Below are 19,204 nucleotides of genomic sequence, written 5' to 3'. Positions count from 1 at the left end.
TACAAGCTCTAAAGGAAGAATGTAGCTTTAAGACCAAACAGTGACCACAGCTATTTTCACAGACATTCAGGTCAAGTCAGAGTTGATTAAAAAACAAACATCCCTTTGTCTTTATTTGTCCAAAGTAATTTTCCGTTTGATTTTGAAGTCATTTTTGTGGTACTTTTATTTCAGTATATTGTAGAGGGTACAGTGTTTGTTTCTCATTATGCAATACTTTAAATTGTACTGACATAAGTGGAGCATGTTGCTCATGCCTCTCATGAGTCATCTCAGTGTAAGATAAAAGAAAATAAAGTAAACAACCTTTAAAAGGTTCTTTGTGATTCCCCACTATCAGTGCAATTAAAAGAAGCGCAAGCTAATATTTTATGTTAAAGAATTTGCTCATTTTTTCATCAGTTGTAATCATAAGCACTATCTGGACAGCAATTGTTCATCAGTGATATTAGTAAAACGAAACTCATTAGTAATTATATATATATATATATATATATATAGTGTATGTGTATCTATACAAAAATTGTTTTAACAGTAAACGCCTCGTTTTGGCTCCCCCTAAATGTGGTACAGAGCCGGCTCAACTAGTAGTGTAAATAATTTCAAACATTTCTGTCACAAAAGCCTCCATTGTTACAAAAATACACACATCACCACGCAAAGCAACAATGCAGCACTTAGTAGTGGTCAAAAAAGATTTCCAAAATGACTTTTTAATTAATTCCTGCTTTTAAACTCAGGGTTTACATGACCACATGACCCTGGTGTTTGTCCAAAAACAGTATAATTTGTCTGGGAATTTTTGCGGATGGAGAGAGGAAAAACACCCTGACATTTAGGATTTGGGTGGAAATAAAAGAACTGGCTAAACCCTGTAAATTATGGAATTGTCTTACTATCCAGATAGAGTTATACAGTGGTGTGAAAAAGTGTTGGCCCCCTTCCTGATTTTTTTATTTTTGTTGCATGGTTGTTACACTTTAATGTTTCAGATCATCAAACAAATTTAAATATTAATCAAAGATAACACAAGTAAATAAAACATGCAGTTTTTGAATGAAGTTTTTTTATTATGAAGGGAAAACAAAATCCAAACCCACATGGCCCTGTGTGAAAAAGTGTTTGCCCCCTAAACTTAATAACTGGTTGGGCCAGCCTTAGCAGCAACAACTGCAATCAAGCATTTGTGATAACTTGCAATGAGTCTGTTACAGCGCTGTGGAGGAATTTTGGCCCGCTCATCTTGGCAGAATTGTTGTAATTCAGCCACTTTGAAGGGTTTTCGGGCATGAACCGCCTTTTTAAGGTCATGCCACAGCATCTCAATAGGATTCAGGTCAGGACTTTGACTAGGCCACTCCAAAGTCTTCATTTTGTTTTTCTTCAGCCATTCGGAGGTGGATTTGCTGGTGTGTTTTGGATCATTGTCCTGCTGCAGAACCCAAGTTCGCTTCAGCTTGAGGTCAACAGATAGCCGGACATTGTCCTTCAGGATTTTTTGGTAGACAGCAGAATTCATGATTCCATTTATCACAGCAAGTCTTCCAGGTCTAGAAGCAGCAAAACAGCCCCAGACCATCACACTACCATCACCGTATTTTACTGTTGGTATGATGCTCTTTTTCTGAAATGCTGTGTTACTTTTATGCCAGATGTAATGGGACACACACCAAAAAAAGTTCAACTTTTGTCTCGTCAGTCCAGTATTTTCCCAAAAGTCTTGGGGATCATCGAGATGTGTTCTGGCAAAACTGAGACGAGCCTTTATGTTCTTTTTGCTCAGCAGCGGTTTTCGTCTTGGAACTCCAAGGCCATTTTTGCCCAGTCTCTTTCTTATGGTGGAGTCATTAACACTGACCTTAACTGAGGCAAGAGAGGCCTGCAGTTCTTTAGATGTTGTTGTGGGGTCTTTTGTGACCTCTTTTTGAGTCGTTGCAGCGCTCTCGGGGTAATTTTGGTCGACAAGCCACACCTGGGTAGGTTCACCACTGTTCCATGTTTTGGCCATTTGTGGATAATGGCTCTCACTGTGGTTCGCTGGAGTCCCAAAGCTTTAGACATGGCTTTATAACATTTTCCAGACTGATAGATCTCAATTACTTTCTTTCTCATTTGTTCCTGAATTTCTTTGGATCAAGCACTTTTTCACACAGGGTCATGTGGGTTTGGATTTTTTTCCCCCTTCATAAAAAAAACCCTTCATTTAAACTGCATGCTGTGTTTACTTATGTTATCTTTGATTAATATTTCAATTTGTTTGATGATCTGAAACATTAAAGTGTGACAAACATTCAGGAAGGGGGCCAACACTTTTTCACACCACTGTAAATCTAAAAAAAAGGCTATATGGACACAAGTAACCACACCATATCCATGAGAAACAAAACATTTATTTTAAAAGTCTATGGTTTCCATTTGTTCCTATAGGTCAAAATGGTAGTTTACAAATAACCTTGGAAGCTGTAGGAACATAATTTTCCTTTTTCACCTTTCTCCGCCCTTTACTGCTGTTCCCACAATGCTTTCCAACCTGCGGGCACGAATGGGGGGCAGCTGTTCATAGGCGCTGAAGCCCAGCTCTGAATTCTGCTGGGGCAGCCGAAAAAGAAGCAGGTGGTTCTTTAACACCTGGAGAAACAAAGAAACCAGACATGTCACTGAAAGATACACAAAAACCATGAATGGTGAGAAGATCAAGAGAGATATATAGTGGAGATAAAAGCAGAAAATGGAATGTCTCTTTAAGGAAGAGGTGAATGCCGGATGGTACCTCATCTGTCAGGTAGTAGGTCTTTCTCAGCAGGCTTCGACGTGTCGCCTCCACCTCCTACAGAGTGTGTAAGTCAAGTCAGTCATAACTCACAGCAAAATAACAAAATAAGACAACTAAGAGACCATCGATCACTCTTGCTTCACTCTTCAGACATATTTCAAACCCAACCACGCCATTTGGGATTGTGTGACAAAGCGCTTGCTTTTATAAATTATAGTTTCCCTGGAGAAAAAAAGCTTTAAAATGTCACATAGACTGTGGTATGCACTGCAAAGTAAAATATTCTTGTTCTAAGAATATTTTACTTACCCCACTGGCAGATAATTTTATTTGTTTTAAGAAAAATGTACTTAATTTAGTTTTCTCCCCCTGGAAACAAGACTAAATATCTTACGTCATTTTGCTTATCTAGAAAATGCATCTCAATTTAAGAATTTTTAGATATTTTGCCTAGAAACGAGACAAAAATACTAAGACAAGCCTTTTTTGCAGTGTGTATACTGTACCAGGAGACCAATCACTTTAAATTCACAAATCATTCTGACTTATTTTATTTTTTGAGCTTGACAGCCTCTAGTTACCATTTACTTTTAAAGCAGCTTAAACACTCCTTTTGTGCTCCATGTAAGCATGTAAGGTTTGTAGGTTTTTAACAACATGAGGATGACTTAAAGATGACTACATTTTCATTTAGGGTTTCATTTGATGTCATTAAAGAATTCGGCCCCACTTTATATTAGGTGGCCTTAACTACTGTGTACTTACTGTGTAATTAATCATTTGGTACAAAGCACTTATTGTGTACATACATGTTTTTACATTGTACTTATATTTTTTAAAATACTGTAATATCAAAATAAATCTCTTAAGTTTTTAAAAATAATAAATATAAAATAAAATAATTAAAATTAAAATAAAATACAAATGAAATAATATTAATAATAAATAATTAAAAACAATAATAATAGGTTTTGCTGCACAGGTAATTTACCTCTGGCACTGCATCCTGGGAGAAGAAAAACGCATTAAGGTGGGCAACAGCCACCACATAAAGTACAGGACACCAGTTCCTTTTCAGAGCTCCTGTTACTAGAGCTCGAAAATACAGCCGCAAAAGAGGCAGCGAGTCCTCCATGGGGGACGTGAACTTCTCCAGTGGAATAGGCAGCTGTAAAGGACAAACAAGTCAAATTTTAAATGGAGATTGCTTTAATTGGTTAATAAAGATGTATTTAAGACATGTATGTAATATATACTTGAATATGTTTCAAGTTTTTTTAATGTTTAACACCAATTCGTTGAGGAAAAATGCATTCTACATATGGACATGAGTCAAAGATGAAAAAGGGTTTAAGCATAAAAGTGTAATACTGCTTTAAATTGATGTTTTTCCAAAAAAATATTAAAAAGTTTTCCGTTTAATTTAACAGCATTTTTATTTTAGTTTTTCTGAGCAAAAAATAAATATCATACTTTTTTTCCTAATTTACAGAAGACACCCACTTAAATGTCATTCAGTGTAACAATCTTGTCAGGCATATTTACAACAAAAATCAATTTATGACATATTAAAAGACAAATTACTTTCACTAATTAATTGTAGTTCTACATTTTTTAAATTTGCCACTATCCTATGTTTTGCCCATTTGTCAGTAAGAATTATTCTTTTTATATTTTAGTATGTACAAGTCAGAATAATCATGTTGTTTGAATTTTTCACATAAATACTGTGTTACACTGAATTACAATGTAACATTATTTCAACCAAATTTTGACATTCTATTCTCCAAAAACGTAAACCTTAAAAGTAGACACTTTACTGACATTAAATGTGCTTTCTACAAACATAAAAGAAACAAACATTTAACTTTGGTAAATTTCTTTTAACATGGACATCTTGACCCACATGTATTCACAATGTTGCCTAATTTTACATTAAAGGTAAATATTTAAGGCTTAAATGATTTATTCACCCTCAAGCCATCCTAAATGTGTATGATTTTCTTCCTACAGACGAATACAGTTGGAGTTTTATTAAAAAATGTCCTGGCTCTTCCAAGCTTTATAATGGCAGTGAATGGGTGTTGAGATTTTGAAGTCCAATAAATTGCATCCATCCATCATAAAAAGTACTCCACACGGCTCCAGGTGTTAATAAAGTAGGGCTGCAACGATTCGTCGACATTGTCGACAAAAATCGATAATAGAAATAGTCGACAATGAATTTCATTGTCGATGTTGTCGCCAGACATGTTTTCTCCGACCGAGTGAGGCATCTCTCTGCCGAGAGTCGCACATAGGCATTAGCTTCTATTCTGAGCGATAACATACAGAAATGGCGGCGTCCAATGCACTGAATGCAGCAGCTGCGCGTACCAAAACACGCCCGTTTCACACATACTCCGTCGGCAGTGCGTATTTTTTTTCCACACCCATGTTAACGGATTACAACGTTCACAATGTACGGACTGTAAACGCGTTCTGTGTGAGCGCAAAACGAGTCCGTGCTGCTTCTGCACCGCATACGTAACGCACACGGACTGTAGACGCAATGCAGACTGAGTATGTGTGAAACAGGCATAAAGTTTGGGAGCATTTTAGCCTGCTACGGCGAATAAAAAGATTACCTGCATGGTTTGTAAAGCAGTCCTTGTGCATCACGGCAGCACCTCTGTGATGCACGAACATTTAAAGAGAAAGCACGTCGGACAGTTGAATGAAACAGAGTTTGGCTGGCCTCGGTAAGATTTAAATAACATGGAAGCCAATACGTTTTGTTTTGGATACATGTTTGTTTACGGTATTATTGCTGCTGATGTGCCTGCCCCTGGTTTACAGGAAGAAAATGTTTACTTGATTTTAATTTATTTTTTCTTATAAAACAAATGTGCCTGTCCATTAAAAAGATTATAGAGTTTCTTAATTTATGCATTTATGTCTGTACTGACCGATTACTGTGCCTAAATGGTTTTAGACAGGGCATTTTTATTTACTTTTAGTATGAATTGGCCTATCAGCAGCAAAGTTCAATAAAATATGCATTTTTCATTGAAGTACCCCCTTCTTTCTTGTATTTACTATAATTTTCCACGTAATTAAAGCAATCTCATGCTAAATTTGAGAAAAATTGAATAATTATCCGATTAGTCGACTAATCGTTTCAATAGTCGGTGACTAGTCGACTATTAAAATAGTCGTTAGTTGCAGCCCTATAATAAAGACCTCCATATTTACAATTTTATGAACTGTAATCTCTAGCTTCCACTACTGTTCTACACACATTCACGAGAGAGTGGCATTCCAGCGAATGACAGAAACTCGCGAGAAACTAATTTCTCCTCTTGGCATATATCGAAATCCTCCAACATTTCTTTACAAATCCTCATTTTGTGGTTCTAATTTGTGATATTTTTCTTACATAAATGCATCAAAATCACTCCAGAAGGCCTTTATTAACCCCTCAGAGTCGTGTGGAGTTCTTTTTATAATACATGGATGCTCTTTATTTTTCTTCAAAATCTCAACACCCATTCACTATCATTATAAAGCTTGGAAGAGCCAGGACATTTTTTTTAATATAACTCTGATTGTATTTGTCTGAAAGAAGAAAGTCATATACACCTAGGATGGCTTGAAAGTGAGTAAATCAGGGGGTAATTTTCATTTTTTGGGTGAACTATTCATAACAAAACTACAAAACTACCTGCTGTAGCGAGACGCCCAGTGATCGCAGCATTCCTACATGTTCTCCAAACACAGCCAGCCTCATGGTCACATTATAACGCCGTTGTAGAGGCAAAAGCATGAAGCAGCCAAAGAGCAGGTCACCGAATGACACAGCCTCATACTGCGCCAGCAGAGCTGAGTATAGGTCATGAAAGGAAGCCAGGCCTGGTGGAGGCGAGCCCAGATCCAGCGCCTCAAGCTGAGCTGGCCGCGTCAGCCTGTGAAACAGCGCCCAAGTAAGCTCCTGCACCGGCTTCTCCAGGAAGAGGTCACTGGAGCACAGAAAGACACAGGCTAGCCGGGCTAGTTTAGCCACTGGTGACACCGCTGTGAGCGCCTGCTCCCTCCAGCTCTCCAGAACAAGCAGCCATTGAAGGCAGTGAGTGACTGTCTGCACTGACCCCGCTGGAAGAGACTCGACCTGATGCCCACCGCCGCCTGACATCCCCATTCGCTCATAGAGACTTATGAGCGGTAAGAAAGGCCAATCAGAAGGCAGGGAGGGGCCGGTAATTTCAGGTAAGAGATGAGAGCGGATAAAAAGCGTTCGGCCGAGGTAGCGGTCACGGGATGATAGGACAAAGGATTCCATGTGTGCGAGGTGGGTGAGGTAACAACCGCGGATGGAGGGTAAATGATGGAGAGCGTCACGCAGCAGAGCACCAGCAGCAGGTGAAGTCTTGTCTTTAAGCTGTAACTCTGCCAATGCAGCCACCTCTGGTTCACCACGAATACCCTCCCTAACAATAAGAAAAAAACTGAAATGTTAGTTTACATTAATAGTTCATTTTACAGCATTAAAAAAAAAATCCAAGACAACAATTACTGTCTGAAACATAAAGGTACATGCTTCTAGTGCTTAAATATGTGACCCTGGACCACAAAACCAGTCATAAGGTTAAATTTTACAAAACTGAGATATATACATCATATGAAAGCTCAATTAATAAGCTTTCTATTGATGTATGGTTTGTTAGGATGGGACAATATTTGGCCAAGATACATCTATTTGAAAATCTGGAATCTGAGGGTGCAAAAAAATCAAAATACTGAGAAAATCACCTTTAAAGTTGTCCAAATTAAGTTCTTAATGCATATTACTAATCAAAAATTCCATTTGGATAGGTTTACAGTAGGAATTTTACAAAAAATCTTCATGGAACATGATCTTTACTTAATTTCCTAATGATTTTTGACATAAAAGAAAAATCAATAATTTGACCCATACAATGTATTTTTGGCTATTGCTACAAATATACCCCAGCGACTTAAGACTGGTTTTGTGGTCCAGGGTCACATATAGGGATGCACCAAAAGTTCAGCAACCAAAATTATTCGGCCAAAAATAGAAAAAAAGCTCTTTCGGTGTTTGGATGAATAAGCGAAGAGGCTGAATAAATTATACCGAACAATGATGCATTAATGCAGCAAACATGTCAGCAGTGTGGAAGCATTTAAATCTGTCCAAGAAAGACTCAAAAATCATTAAAAGCAATGACAGTGAAAGACTGTTTAGTATCGCATTGCATGTCTTTGATGAGAAGAGAAAGGGGTGGTTGTTGCTGGTTACTGTATGATGACTGAAATCATGAAATGGCCTTAAACCATTAGTAAATCAACTACAGAACATTATGTTGTCTAATACACGCACAAATTGTATTTATTCTGACAGCCCTGCATGAGCTCGTTAGTCAGGGTTCAAAGTCCAAAGCGTGAGGAAAATCTGCATAATGAGAATTATTCATAAATCTGCTGCTGTCAGCAAAAAGTAGTACTGAGGTCTTCTTGCGGGTTTCCGTCAAAATAAAACATTCATAAATGTTAGCATTGCAATTTTACTGTTGTTCTGTAAAATGAAATAAAAAAAGACAAAAATAATGATAACAATTTGTCTATTTATGCATTTATTTGTACATTAAAAACACATGCCTGATTCAATTAGGGGGTCTTAAAATGGCCAAAGAATTTTATTTTACTACTTTATTAATTTTAAGTTAAATTGTGCTTTGGTAAAAAATGTTCAGTGTTAAATAAATATTTTTTAATTGTTTTGTAATTTTGTTAATTTATGCAATGGTGAAAAAAATTCGAGTACATGGGGGAAACAATAAAACCGTGTTCGGTATTCATTAATTTTGTTCGGCTTCGGCCAAGAATTTTCATTTCGGTGCATTCCTACTTAAACTGTGATGAGGGAAAATTACTTTTCAATTTAAAATTAACAAACATACACTACCTATATTTGGGATTGGTAAGATGTTTTTGAAAGCTCTTTTGCTCACTATGGCTGTATATTATTTTTTCAAAAATAATATTAAAATGTAATTTATTCTTGTGATTTCAAAGCTGAATTTTCAGCATAATTACTCCAGTCTTCAGTGTCACATGACATTCAGAAATCATTGTAATATGCCAATTTATAAATTTTGAAAAAGCACTTCTTAATATTTTGTTGTAAATCATTAGAAATGTCTTTACTGACTCTGAATTTTAAACGATAGTGTATTTAAAAACAGACAGACAGAATAAAGTACTCTGGATAAATAAAAATAACATACACACATACACTGCCGCTCAAAAGTGGGATCAGTAAGACTTGTAATGTTTTTTAAGGAAATCTCATGCTCATAAAGGCTGCATTTATTTGATCAAAAATACAGAAGTAATATTGCAAAATGTTATTACCATATATAATGTTTTTTATTTTAATATACTTTAAAATATAATTTATTCCTGTGATGCAAGGTTGAATTTTCATCAGCTGTTACTCCAGTCTTAAGTGTCACATGATCCTTCCGAAATCATTCTAATATACTGATTTATTATTAGAATTATCAATGTTGGAAACAGTTGTGCTGCCAAATATTTTTTGGAACCTGTGATTCTTTTTTAGGGATTCTTTGATGAACAACAAGTTAAAATATAAATCTTTTCTAACAATCTAAATCTATGCTATCACTTTTTATTAATTTAACACATCCTTGCTGAATAAAAGTATTAATTTCTATCAAAAAAAAGAAAGAATACAAATGTACTGACCCTGTATATTGTTAGAAAATCTGCTGCTCTTTTTACCCTTTTGATTGATCAAAGAATCCTGAAAAAAGTATCACAGGTTCCAAAAAAAATTAAGCAGCACAACTGATCACGTGACACTGAAGACTGGATTAATGATGCTGAAAATTTAGCTTCATATCACAGGAATAAATTATGTTTTACAATATATTCACACAGAAATTATTTTTAGAACTTATCAAATAATTGCAGCCTTGATGAGCATTAGAAATGTCTTTAAAAACCATTAAAAACTTACTGATCCCAAACCTTTGAGATATATAAATATAAAAGAAACATAACTAAACCAGAAACAACTATCAAAGATGCAAAGATCTGCTACATCCTGTCTGAAATGTGCAGTTTGCTGCTCTCTTGTGAGTATAATGTGAAACTACAGCTTTACAAAGCTGGGATTTTAGGCTTGTATTCTTTTCTTTTTAAATATTGCAACAATAAAGATGAACAATAAACACATTTATATCTTTTTTGAAACTCTTACTTAAAATCTGAAACAAAAAACAGAATGCAGTCAGAAAATGATGAACACAATGATAATGATGGCAAATCTAAAAACCCAGCCAAGACCTGAGCAGATTTCAGACAGGAGACCTTTAGCATAAATAATCTCTTTCAGTGAGTTTCAGCTTTTATAACTGAGCAGATTTTTTTCTCCTGGCAATTGTCTAAAGAGTGTCAAGAATATTTATACTATTATTAACCATTGTACATCAAAGCAACATAAAAGAGATCTATCAAATAAAATTGCCTCCTAGAGACCCTCTGATCTAACGCCACTTAAACCAACTATTACTATTAGTTAGGGTTAAACAAAATGGGCTAAATTGGCCTTTTTTGGCTTAGACTGAAATCAAATGATTTGCAATGACAAACACAAGCACTTACAAATTAAAAGTTCAAAAGGATGCAATCTGCTAACAAATTATGCACTCTCCTAAAGCCCTTTTTCATTTATTTTTAAACAACTGATGTGACAGTGTGACTTACAGAGGATATCAAAAGTCTAGCTTATGTGTCTGAGGCCACCATATAATAAAACGTGACCCTGGCTGGACCACAGGACCATTAGCACAAGTACATTTGTAGCAGTAGCCAAACATACATTTTATGGGTCAAAATTATCATCAAAAAATCATCAAGAAATTAAAGGGATGGTTCAGAGTAGAATTGACTTCATTGCTATGCATTCCGAAGCCCATCTAAATACCCCATCCGAAGTTTTTTTTTACCTTAGTCGAACATTTATGGAGATATCAGAGTTTTTCGAATTGCTTGTTACAGGAGTGAATGGTACATGTGATGTATCTCGTAAATTGCACCACTAAACGTGCAAGTAATCTTACCGAACTTGTACAGTAGTGTAAATAGGTTATGTACTCACAAAACGCTGCATCAGAACATTTGTAAGTCCACCATGAGTGTTTTAAAAACACGTTTTACCCGAGAACTACTAGTCTCAGAAACTACAAGTCGACGTCACTTCCCTGGTTTGAAAAAAGCACGTAAAAGTCCTGCTACTACATCTGTGTGCATGTCAACTTGTAGGAGGACTTTTACGTGCTTTTTTCAAACCAGGGAAGTGACGTCGACGTGCCGCCATTTGTAGTTTTTGAGACTAGTAGGGATCGGCTAAAACGTGTTTTTAAAACACTCATGGTGGACTTACAAATGTTCCGATGCAGCGTTTTGTGAGTACATAACCTATTTACACTACTGTACAAGTTTGGTAAGATTACTTGCACGTTTAGTGGTGCAATTTACGAGATACATCACATGTACCATTCACTCCTGTAACAAGCAATTCGAAAAACTCTAATATCTCCATAAATGTTTGACTAAGGTAAAAAAAAACTTCGGATGGGGTATTTACATGGGCTTCGGAATGCATAGCAATGAAGTCAATTCTACTCCGAACCATCCCTTTAAGTAAAGATTTTGTAAAAAGACATTTTGTAAATTTCCTACCGTAAATATATCAAAACTTAATTTCTGATGAGTAATATGCATTGCTAAGAGCTTCCTTTTGACAACGTTAAAGGCGATTTTCTAAATATTTTAATGCTTTTGAACCCTCAGATTCCAGAGTTTCAAATCCCTATTCTAACAAACCATACATTAATAAAGCTTATTTAGCTTTCAGATGATGTATAAATCTCAATTTAAAAAAAAATGATCCTTATGACTGGTTTTGTGGTCCGAGGACACACATGTAAATACTTTGTGTGACTAAAGTCATTGCAATCATACAATGCATGAGACAACTGAGAGCTGAACGATAAACATCAGAGACTTACGGAAGGAGGCTGTGACTGAAGGTCATGACAGACATGAGTTCATGTGCCAGATATTCACTGCCAGGCAGCAGCCAGGACACTAGAGACAGTGACACTTGGTGGAACAAGGTAGCATGTTTGGCCACCTCTGGGTCAACTGGAACCTAAAAAGAACACAATAAAAGTAAGGCATTGCAATTCATTTCATTAACCGAATGCTTTTCATACAGCATACGCAAAAATTACAATCCTGTCATTAAAGAGCAGGTCAAATGGGTTTTCAAATTTTTTTATAGCATAGCTATCCTTCAGTCTGCAAAATGGTTAATTAAAAAAGTGCATGATAAATAAAAATATCGTCTTTCAAAAGAAAGAGTCGACTCTAAACCGCCCTAATAAGTCATCATATTTTGACGACTTGTTGTGACACATTAACCGGACCCGCCCACAAACACTTCTGCTAGTTAGTGTGTTTACATCATGTCAAGAAAACGCTGTGTTCTGCTCTGTGAAAGCAAGGTTGTTTTGTTTTCATTGCGAAAGATGATGATGTGAAGCAATACAATTCAAACCTTTTGTTGTGTGCTCGTCATTTTAACAAGGACTGCTTCTTTAGTTTTGGCGAGTTCAACGCGGGTTTCGCTAAACGCTTGTCCGTGAAAGATGATCCATACCTTCTTTATTTGGACCAACAAGCATCTCCGAACCACAACCTGTAAGTATGTGTTGATTTTCAATTGAGTGCTGAAACCATCAGGTTTTTTGTGCTAATATGTGACCCTGGACCACAAAACCAGTCATAAGGTTAAATTTGACAAAACTGAGATTTATACATCATATGAAAGTTCAATAAATAAGCTTTCTATTGATGTATGGTTTGTTAGGATAGGACAATATTTGGCTGAGATGCATCTATTTGAAATCAGAAATCTGAGGATGCAAAAAAATCTAAAAGACTGAGAAAATCACCTTTAAAGTTGTCCAAATTAGGTTCTTAATGCATATTACAAATCAAAAATTACATTTTGATATGTTTACAGTAGGAATTTTACAAAAAATCTTCATGAAACATGAACTTTACTTAATTTCTTAATGATTTTTAGCATAAAAGAAAAATCAAAAATTTTGACCCATGCAATGTATTTTTGGCTATTGCTACAAATATACCCCAGCGACTTAAGACTGGTTTTGTGGTCCAGGGTCACATATGTGATATATACTTAGCGCAGCTGTCTTAATGAAATAGTTCTGATAATTCGCTGTGAACCCACTAATTCCTAAGAATGTGTTGATTAATGTAGACTGTCGTTGTTCTAATTACTTTATATTAGTTTAATAATAAAGAATGTAGACATATTTTGGTTTACAAACTGTATTGTTTCATCAGTTAGTCATGTTAGCATTTGGCTGACGTATCCACCATTATTGTTTTGTGAAGTGTTTACAGCTTAGCAGATAAACACGATTCGCTTGCATTGTATACAGAAAGACCAATCATAACAGACTTGTCCAGCTGACCAATCAGAGCAAAGTAGGATTATGGAAGAGAGGAATTACAGACCTTACGCTCAGAACTGCTTTGAACGAATCATTTTGAAATCATTGCAAAATGATTATAATATTAAATGTATATTCTGATAAAATGTCAATGTTTTCTGACGACTGTTGTAGGGTTTTATTAAACTCGTTAAAATGCCACATGACCTGCTCTTTAATTACTCACCCTCATGTCGTTTGAAACCCGTAAAACTTTAGTTTATCTTTGGAACACAAAGATATTTTTAAATGAAATCTGAGAGATTTCTGGCCCTGCATAGACAGCAACGCAACTGACACGTTCAAGGCCCAGAAAAGTAGTAAGGACACTGTTAAAACAGAGAAGAAATTGTTGAATAAAGTTATTTTGGTTTTCTTTGTGCAAAAAAAGTATTCTCATAGCTTCATAAAATTAAGATTGAACCACTGATGTCACATGGATTATTTTAATGATATACTTACTATCTTTCTGGACCTTGAATGTGTCAGTTGTGTTGCTGTCTATGCAGGGTTAGAAAGCTCTCGAATTTCATTAAAAATATCTTCATTTGTGTTCAGAAGATGAACAAAGGTCTTAGAACAACATGAGGGTGAGTAATTCATGACAGAATTTTCATTTTTGGGTGAACTATCCCTTTAAATGCAGAGGTTACCAGCTTGTGAGCCAGTCTGAGCAGCAAATACAGCAGGTGGTGCTCATGGCGTAAAATCCAGGCACTCGTGTGAGAAACAGAGGGCATGGCTCCAATACAAGACTGCAGATAACTCAGTATGGAGTCCGAGAGGATGAGAGGACTGAACTGATGAGAGACAAAGAAAGAAATTTGCCACAAAGTATATCCAAGCATTTTTCCGATTTACCATTAGAATGAATTTACCTTCTTTGTTAAGCCTTTGTGGATGGAGGTGATTGTGTTTAGCAGGTATAGGAGGGCAGTAGGGAGAGGCAAAGAGGAGTCGGGCCCTGCTATTGTGCTGGAGGACTTCAGCCTCGAGCAGCCCAGACTTGGCAGATTGGGAACAACCTCTCCGCCAGCCGCAGGGTTACAAATCACAGACCTAGACCTGCAATTACACAATATCTATTATTTTTGTACGACTAAAAATGATCAAACAAAATCCACACAACCCCACTAAATCTGTGACCCTGGACCACAAAACCAGTTTTAAGTAGCACAGGTATATTTGCAGCAATAGCTAACAAAACACTGTATGGGTCAAAATTATCGATTTTTATTTTTATGCCAAAAATCATTAGGATGTTAATTAAAGATCATGTTCCATGAAGATATTTTGTAAATTTCCTATCGTAAATATATCAAAACCTCTTTTTTGATTAGTAATGTGCATTGCTAAGAACTACATTTAAACAACTTAAATGGCGATTTTCTCAATAATTAGATTTTTTTGCACCCTCAGATTCCAGATTTTCCTTATGACTGATTTGTTTTATATAAAGAAAATCTCAGTAAGAGTTCACTCTACCTGAACCTGCTGGTTATATTTTGCATGGCCTGATGGGATATCAGTGGCAGAAGAACGTCTGAAGTTAGTGACTCAAGTTCCTGTAGACACTGCACTGGCTGGAAGGAGCTCTTAGAAAAGAAGCAGGTCAGATCTTTCACATTACACATGCAAAGGATGGTAATTATATAAAGCATCTGTATATTATAGGCCTATCTGCACTAAGAACTTCAGTTACCACAACTAATTTTAGCTATAATTTAAAGGGATAAATATAAGTGACACTGGACCACAAAACAAGTCATAAGGGTTTATAATTTGTACAATAAATAAATAAATAAATAAGCTTTCCATTGAAGTATGGTTTGTTAGGATAGGGCAATATGTGGCGAGATCTGAAATCTGAGGGTGCAAAAAAATTAAAATAGTGAGAAAATTGCTTTTAAAATTGTCCAAATGAAGTTCTTAGCCATGCATATTACTAATCAAAATTTAAGTTTTGATATATTTATATGAGGAAATGTACAAAATATCTTCATTAAACATGTTCTTTACTTAATATCCACTCAATCAATCAATACAATGTATTGGCTATTGCTACAAATATACCCACGCTACTTAAGACTGTTTTTTTGGTCCAGGGTCACAAATGAGAGTAAAAAGGTATGCAAGGCTGTGAATTGCACTTAATTTGTAGTATGTTGCTAAGCAGAGTGAAAGCTGAAGCATAAAAAATGTTCTTTTTTTTTTTTTTTGTGAAGATACATTATCAGCAGCTATTTTGTGCAGACAGCATTATCTTGCCTTGAGGGATCTGACTGAATGCGCTGAATAATGTGAAATAATCTTTCATATTTTGGTGTTTATCACACCAGAGGCTTTGATGAGGGGCAGTTTGGATCTAAAAGAAGCCACTTTGACTCTGAGGGATGAACTTCTAGTGTTTAAGATATCATTAATGCATTGATTCATAAACTTTTCAAAGCATTTATAATGTACAGATGAAGTCAAAAGTTTACATACACCTTGCAGAATCTGCAAAATGTTAATTATTGTAACAAAATAAGAGGAATCATACAAAATGCATGTTATTTTTATTGTCCACAAGAGAAAATAGTTGAATTTATAAAAATGACCCCGTTCAAAAGTTTACACACACTTGATTCTTAATACTGAGTTGTTACCTGAATGATCCACAGCTGCGTTTGAACCTTCTGTAATAGTTGCATATGAGTCCCTCAGTTGTCCTCAGTGTGAAAAGATGGACCTCAAAAGCATACAGTCATTGTTGGAAAGGGCTCAAATACTCAAAAATGCTGAAATACCAAAAAATTTGAAGGATTTTTTTGAAGAACAGCAGGCAGTTTAACTGTTCGTGACAAACAAGGGACTCTTGAACAACTATCACTAAAAAACACAGCCGTGGATCATTTAGATCATTTTTATAAATTCAACTATTATTTTCTCTTGTGGACTATATGTAAACATCTTTTTTGAGAAATATCTTCAGGTCAGTAAATAAAAAATAGCATGCATTTTGTACGATCCCTCATACTTTGGTAAAATAATTAACATTTTGCAGATTCCACAGGGTGCATGTAAACTTTTGACTTTAACTGTAAATTGTGTATTTAAAGTGGCTAAATATAAACTTTAGTCATGCCTTTTTTTACACGCCTCCAGAACAACAGGCTGTTTTTAAAATGATCTTGTTTGAGGAGGCTGGTGTGACACTAGGTTTCATTCTCATTTCTTTCTTGTAAATACCTACTTGCACACAGAGCTGTGAATAATACGCCTCCATGCAGAGCAGGTAGGATGGAAGCAGAATCAGAGCACTTGACATTTGAGCCGGGCCATTGAGTGCTCTCACGCAGCCCTTGAGAGAGCTAATGACAGTGGGCTGGAGACCAGTCACATGACTCCACACGACCGGAGGAGGTGGAGGACACTCTGTACCCTGAGCACTGTCAATACACACAGCCAAACAGCTCAAGGCCATATCCAAAATTTATAGCACACAAATGAAACTGCAATATTAATATTAATAACGCTAGAAATTCATTTTTGTGGTACATAATTTTTCTTAATAAAAATGAAAACACTCTAAATGTCATCCATAGCAAGCATTTTGATAGGAAAGGATAATGATTACGAAAAAAAACGGAAAAACTGACTCAGTGTTAACAGCTGTCAATCCTACCAAGATTTGAATGGTTCCTGACAAACTAAAATCTAATCAAACTGAAAACAGTTTAAAATTTCTTTCTAATTATTTTTAAGGAATCCATTAAATCACTTAGTGCATTTTTCTTTTCAGGTGTCGACATTTACAATTGAAACAGCGTTTCTACAGTACGCATGAAGTAGCTAAATATAATAAAGCATATTGTCTTTAATTTTTAATAAGCAATAAATATAAATATTATTTATACAGTTTTACTAGTATTGTGATACACCACAGTCAGTGAATATTCTGTTAAACTGATTTAATAATCTTCATAAATTAAATGTAAATATTAATAATAAGACAGTAAAGACATTTATCATTTCAAAAAATATTTCTATTTTGAATAAATACTGTTCTTTTAAACTTTTTATTTGTTGAAATACTGAGGGAAAAAAGTATTTAAATTTTTTTTGATCAAATTAATGCAGTGAAAATAACAGACTTCTTTCAAAAACAAAAACATAAAATCTTATCAATCCAAAATAGATTTGAACTATTTCTCAAATTATCAAAAGCAGCATTAACTTATGATGCCCATTTCAGCCACTGAATAAAAAAAAAAAAGTTTTTTATTGCGTGATAGAAACTCGCAATTCTGACTTTTTTTCTGATTCTGAAAAAAAGAAATCAGGATTGAGTTCATTGAGATATAAACTCGCAATTGTGAGTTATAGTCAGAACTGCAAGATCTAAAGTCACAATTCGTAATTGTGAGTTATAAAGTCAGAATTGCGTGATATAAAGTCAATATTGTGAATTATTAATTCAGAATTGGAAGATATAAAAACAGAATTAGGAGATATCAACTCGCAATGCCGAGAAATTAATTGAAACTTGAGTTTATATCTCGCAATTTTGACTTTATAACTTGTAATTGCAAGTTTATATCTAGCAATTCTGACCTTTTTTCTGAGAATTGTGAGATATAAACTCTAAAATTGTGAGTTATAAACTCATTAAAGTCAGAATTGAGCTTATATCTCGCATTTCCGCATTTTTTTCTCCAAATTCAGATAGAAACTCGCAATTTTTAGAAATAAAGTTAGACTTTTGAGTTTATATCTTACAATTTTAACTTTATAACTTTTTTAAAGATAAAAAGTCGCCTTTTTAAATTTGTTTATTCGGTGTTGGAAACAAGGTTCCATATTAAATACATACACTCTATTACCATTTTTAAACGAATATACACGTTTTATTTATGTAATGTGCAACTGTTAAAACATTTGGACATGTTTTGCTACAATTATCACATAGAAGTCCAGTCTCACCTGACTAGGTCTCTCTGCAGTTCTTCATGGCATCCTGCCGTTTGAGTGACCTGAGTGAGCAGCACAAGCAGAGCTCTGATTTGGTCCAGCTCCAGAAACAGCACAGCCTCAGATGAAGCACACAACCGGTTCCCAGCCTGCAACCTCTTCACCAGCACAGGATACAGGTCCCTGAAATGAAGGACACACCACCGTCACGGTCATTCCCAAACATCTACGTACAGACCAAAAGTTTGGACACACCTTCTCATTCAAAGAGTTTTCTCTTTATTTTCATGACTACGAAAATTGTAGATTCACACTGAAGGCATCAAAACTATGAATTAACACACGTGGAATTATATTTAATTCTATAAAATATTTAATTCTATATGTGACCCTGGACCACAAAACCAGTCATAAGGTTAAATTTTACAAAACTGATATGTATACATCATATGAAAGTTCAATAAATAAGATTTCTATTGATGTATTGTTTGTTAGGATAGGACAATATTTGGCCGAGATACATCTATTTGAAAATCTGAAATCTGAGGGTGCAAAAAAATCTGAATATTGAGAAAATCACCTTTAAAGTTCTTCAAATTAAGTTCTTAACAATGCATATTACTAATCAAAAATTACATTTTAATATATTTACAGTAGGAATTTTACAAAAAAAATCTTCATGGAACATGATCTTTACTTAATGTCCTAATGATTTTTGGCATAAAAGAAAAATCAATAATTTTGACCCATACAATGTATTTTTGGCTATTGCTACAAATATACCCCAGCGACTTAAGACTGCTTTTGTGGTCCAGGGTCACATATATACTATATATACTTCTGCACAACACAACTGATGGTCCCAACC

At 35.2% G+C, this 19,204-nt stretch overlaps 1 protein-coding gene across 1 annotated transcript in view; it reads right to left on the bottom strand.

Annotated features, from left to right (window-relative positions):
• Positions 1-2,273: 2,273 nt before the first annotated feature.
• rpap1 (RNA polymerase II associated protein 1) overlaps positions 2,274-19,204 on the bottom strand; it is a 36,534-nt gene continuing 19,603 nt past the window's right edge. The window contains exons 15-24 of the mRNA XM_073826986.1: positions 18,349-18,519; positions 16,619-16,814; positions 14,869-14,978; positions 14,262-14,448; positions 14,037-14,183; positions 11,869-12,011; positions 6,477-7,239; positions 3,765-3,941; positions 2,771-2,827; positions 2,274-2,628 (exon numbers count right to left, since the gene is read on the bottom strand). Of these exons, the coding sequence (XP_073683087.1) occupies positions 2,485-2,628; positions 2,771-2,827; positions 3,765-3,941; positions 6,477-7,239; positions 11,869-12,011; positions 14,037-14,183; positions 14,262-14,448; positions 14,869-14,978; positions 16,619-16,814; positions 18,349-18,519 (2,095 nt within the window). The 3' untranslated portion in view covers positions 2,274-2,484. The remainder of the gene's footprint in view (positions 2,629-2,770; positions 2,828-3,764; positions 3,942-6,476; positions 7,240-11,868; positions 12,012-14,036; positions 14,184-14,261; positions 14,449-14,868; positions 14,979-16,618; positions 16,815-18,348; positions 18,520-19,204) is intronic.

The sequence above is a fragment of the Garra rufa genome, chromosome 21 (assembly GCF_049309525.1).
Source record: "Garra rufa chromosome 21, GarRuf1.0, whole genome shotgun sequence".
NCBI classification, from domain to species: domain Eukaryota; kingdom Metazoa; phylum Chordata; class Actinopteri; order Cypriniformes; family Cyprinidae; genus Garra; species Garra rufa.
Note: the sequence above shows the minus strand (reverse complement) of the source record. Positions and strands in the feature narration are given on the sequence as shown.